We start from the raw sequence: 3656 nt of genomic DNA, 5'->3' as shown, positions 1-3656 counted from the left end.
AGACAGGGGGCGCGTTTTCTCTAGGCGTGTATATAAGGCGGCAGCGGTCTACGGTCATCATCCCCCCACAGCACACCGCAGTACTCGGGGCTGCAGTAGATATGATAAACTTCATGATTTATGACAGCTTCTCCCAGCTGAGGGAGGGGGGAGGCAGAGCGGCGGCGGCGGCGGCGGAGCACAGCACAGCACAGCACAGCGGCCAGCCTTTCTTCCCCGTCTCCTCTCCGTGAGGTAAGAGCTGACGCCGCGCGGCGCGCCTCCCCTCACACCGCGGGGTCCAGCAGACGGCGCAGCGCCCCCCTCCGCCGCAGCCGCCAGAGCTCGCGAGATCAGCGTCCTGTCTGTGGGAGTTGCAGGGAGAGGGGAAGAAGGCAGGCGGCGTCATGGCGGATAGAGACAGTGGAAGCGAGCAAGGAGGAGCGGCTATGAGTTCCGGTGGCAGCTCGCTACACCCGGCCTCAGGGATCGGCGGCTCGGCCCTGCAGCACGAGACGCAGGAGCTGGCCTCCAAGCGCGTGGACATCCAGAACAAGCGCTTCTACCTGGACGTAAAGCAGAACGCTAAGGGCCGCTTCCTAAAGATAGCAGAGGTCGGGGCTGGAGGCAACAAGAGCCGGCTGACCCTCTCCATGTCGGTGGCGGTGGAGTTCCGCGACTACCTGGGGGATTTCATCGAGCACTACGCGCAGCTAGGACCCAGCAACCCCGACATGGCGCAGGACGAGCCGCGGCGGGCGCTGAAGAGCGAGTTCTTGGTGCGGGAGAACCGAAAGTACTACATGGACCTGAAGGAGAACCAGCGGGGCCGCTTCCTGAGGATCCGCCAGACGGTGAACCGCGGGCCCGGCCTGGGCTCCACGCAGGGTCAGACCATCGCTCTGCCCGCGCAGGGACTGATCGAGTTCCGCGATGCCCTCGCCAAGCTGATCGACGACTACGGGGTGGAGGAGGAGCCCGCCGAGTTACCCGAGGGCACTTCCTTGACTGTGGACAACAAGCGCTTTTTCTTCGACGTCGGCTCCAATAAGTACGGGGTGTTCATGCGGGTGAGCGAGGTGAAGCCCACCTACCGCAACTCCATCACCGTCCCGTACAAAGTCTGGGCCAAATTCGGGCACACGTTCTGCAAGTACGCCGAGGAGATGAAGAAGATCCAGGAGAAGCAGCGGGAGAAGCGCGCGTCCGAGCACCAGCAGCAGCAGGAGGGGGAGGCGCACGGGGACGACGACGATTGATCACCGGCGTTCCATATAGAGCGATCGCATCATCGAAGAAAGTAAGAAGAACCTTTTAAAACTGTTATAATGTAACAACTCTGGAGCACCGCCCACCAAACAACCTCCACAGACTGACAGATCGTGACTTGTCACTCCCATCGCTGGATGTCGTCCACTTCCCCACCGTATCAAACAGTAAGCAGCTGCTAAAAAAAAAAACAAAAAAAAAAAAAACAGAGTAATAACATTATATATTGAACTGTGTTTCCTACTTGATGATGGTGAAACTTATAAAGGATTATTGAGTGTTTCTTTCCCTTAATTAACCCAGAACTTTTCTACACCTGCTACTACTACTACTACGATGCCGCTGATGATGAGCTAAGACGAGACAGACACAGGTCCTTTCATGTCGCTAGATAATAACATTTGACTTTTAGCACAAAAGAGATATTTTAGAAGTCGTGTTTTTTGTTTTTTTTTGATTTTTTTAATTTAAAAAAAAAATTTTTTTTTTCTTCCCCCATTTTTTTTTTTACCGTCCCCCCCCCCCCCCCTCCCACTGGGCTGTAGAGGTGCCACTTTTTTTTTTCTTCTCCTCCTCTCTTCCCTTTTCTCTCTCTAGGGCCGTGTACATACGAGGGCTATAGGCATGCTGTGTGTCTGAGCTTTGTCTCCATGTTATGCAGAGGTTTGTAGAGTATCAAGGTACATAGGTTATTCAATAAAAAAGTGCTCTCTTTTCTACGATATGCATTGCATCTGGACCTAGAGCATTATGGAAAAAACAAAAAATAATAAAAAAACAAAAAATTTAATGGTCGGTGACGATTATGTGATGAAACATAAAAAAAAAAAAAAAAAAGTTACAAAAAAAAAAATGATTAAACGAGAACATTTTAAATGAAATTTTGGTTTAATTTGTGATTTTTGCCAGTTGGAACGGATAATTTATTTCCAGTATATATATATATTAAAAAAAAAAAAAATAATGAAAAAGAGAAAAAAAAAATTAAAATAATAATAATAAGCTTGTTCCTCCTTTCTAAATGTCTGCCATGTATATATCTCTGTATTTATAGACTAAAAGGTTTATGTATAGATGCTGAACAGTATGTTTTGTATTACACATGGAAAACAAATATATCGTTGATGACTTTTGATGCACTTCTAAAAAAAAAAAAAAAAAAAATCAATTATTAAAGAAGGTTTTTAATTAGGTCCTTTTCCTTATTCTCAGAAGCCCTCTTCACTGGTTGGTTGTTATGACCTGTGCCCGCTCCGCTGATACGGTGCTGTACTTTTACTAATGTTTGTTGGTTTTTTTTGTTTTTTTTTTCTTGCTGTGTCTTTTTAGTCGCCTCCTTGTACCATCAACGCTGTTTTATATGTTTCCTTTTGGCTAGGACGTTTGGGAAATGAATATCTGCCCACTCGGATGCCAAGAAGTAGTCGTGTCATCCATGCTAATTGCTCAGTTATATGACCATAATGTTTTGCAAATGACTATAATCTAGTGTTTTGGGTAGTATCTCCTGGTGTAGCGGACAGTTAACAAGCCCCAACTGATGATATAAGGGTAGTATCTCCTGGTCTAGCGGATACTTAACAAGCCCCAACTGATGATATAAGGGTAGTATCTCCTGGTGTAGCGGACACTTAACAAGCCCCAACTGATGATATAAGGGTAGTATCTCCTGGCCTAGTGGGCACTTAACAAGCCCCAACTGATGATCTAAGGGTAGTATCTCCTGGCCTAGTGGACACTTAAAGGGGTTTTGTCATTGGGAAACAAAAAATGTATACCTATTCCTCCCCCGTTAGTCTTCTTACCGCATCCCCGCCGATCTTTTGTCTCCTGCAGTGCCCCAGGTCACCTCACCGCAAGCCTGGCCATTCTTCGATTTCTGGTGATGAAGCGTCCATTCTCTGCAGTCTCCTTCCTGCAGGTCAGTGTACGCTATGTCACTAGTGATGTAACATTCATAGCCTAGTAGGGAGTGCTGAGCTATTGCCGAGACAGCGCACATGGACAGTCTCGGCAATAGTTTGGCATTCCTTCCTAGGCAGTGAACATTACGTCACCAGTGATGTAACCTTCACTGACCTTCTAGAAGAAGATTGCCGAGAATGGACGCATCATAACAAGAAGAGGATCTGGCCGGCTGCAGGTGAGGTGAATCGAGGGATTGGAGAAGAAAGGGGAGTAGATGTGGTAAGGAGTCTACCTGGGGAGGAATAGACAAGTGTTGATATTTTTTTTTTAAATGACAAAACCCCTTTAATAAACAAGCCCCAACTGATGATACAAGGGTAGTATCTCCTGGTCTAGCGGCCACCTAATAAGCAAGCCCCAACTGATGATACCAGGGTAGTATCTCCTGGTCTAGCGGCCACCTAATAAGCAAGCCCCAACTGATGATACAAGGGTAGTAT

General features: G+C 47.6%; 1 protein-coding gene across 1 annotated transcript; it reads left to right on the top strand.

Annotated features, from left to right (window-relative positions):
* Nucleotides 1-319: 319 nt before the first annotated feature.
* On the top strand, nucleotides 320-2456 carry PURA (purine rich element binding protein A). The gene has a single exon (XM_066590420.1). It carries the CDS (start codon nucleotides 387-389, stop codon nucleotides 1236-1238), a length of 852 nt encoding a protein of 283 aa, XP_066446517.1. The 5' UTR covers nucleotides 320-386; the 3' UTR covers nucleotides 1239-2456.
* Nucleotides 2457-3656: the final 1200 nt, after the last annotated feature.

Source organism: Eleutherodactylus coqui, chromosome 2 (assembly GCF_035609145.1).
Source record: "Eleutherodactylus coqui strain aEleCoq1 chromosome 2, aEleCoq1.hap1, whole genome shotgun sequence".
NCBI classification, from domain to species: Eukaryota; Metazoa; Chordata; class Amphibia; order Anura; family Eleutherodactylidae; genus Eleutherodactylus; species Eleutherodactylus coqui.
The sequence above is the reverse complement of the archived record's forward strand: the minus strand, read 5'-3'. Positions and strand labels throughout refer to the sequence as shown.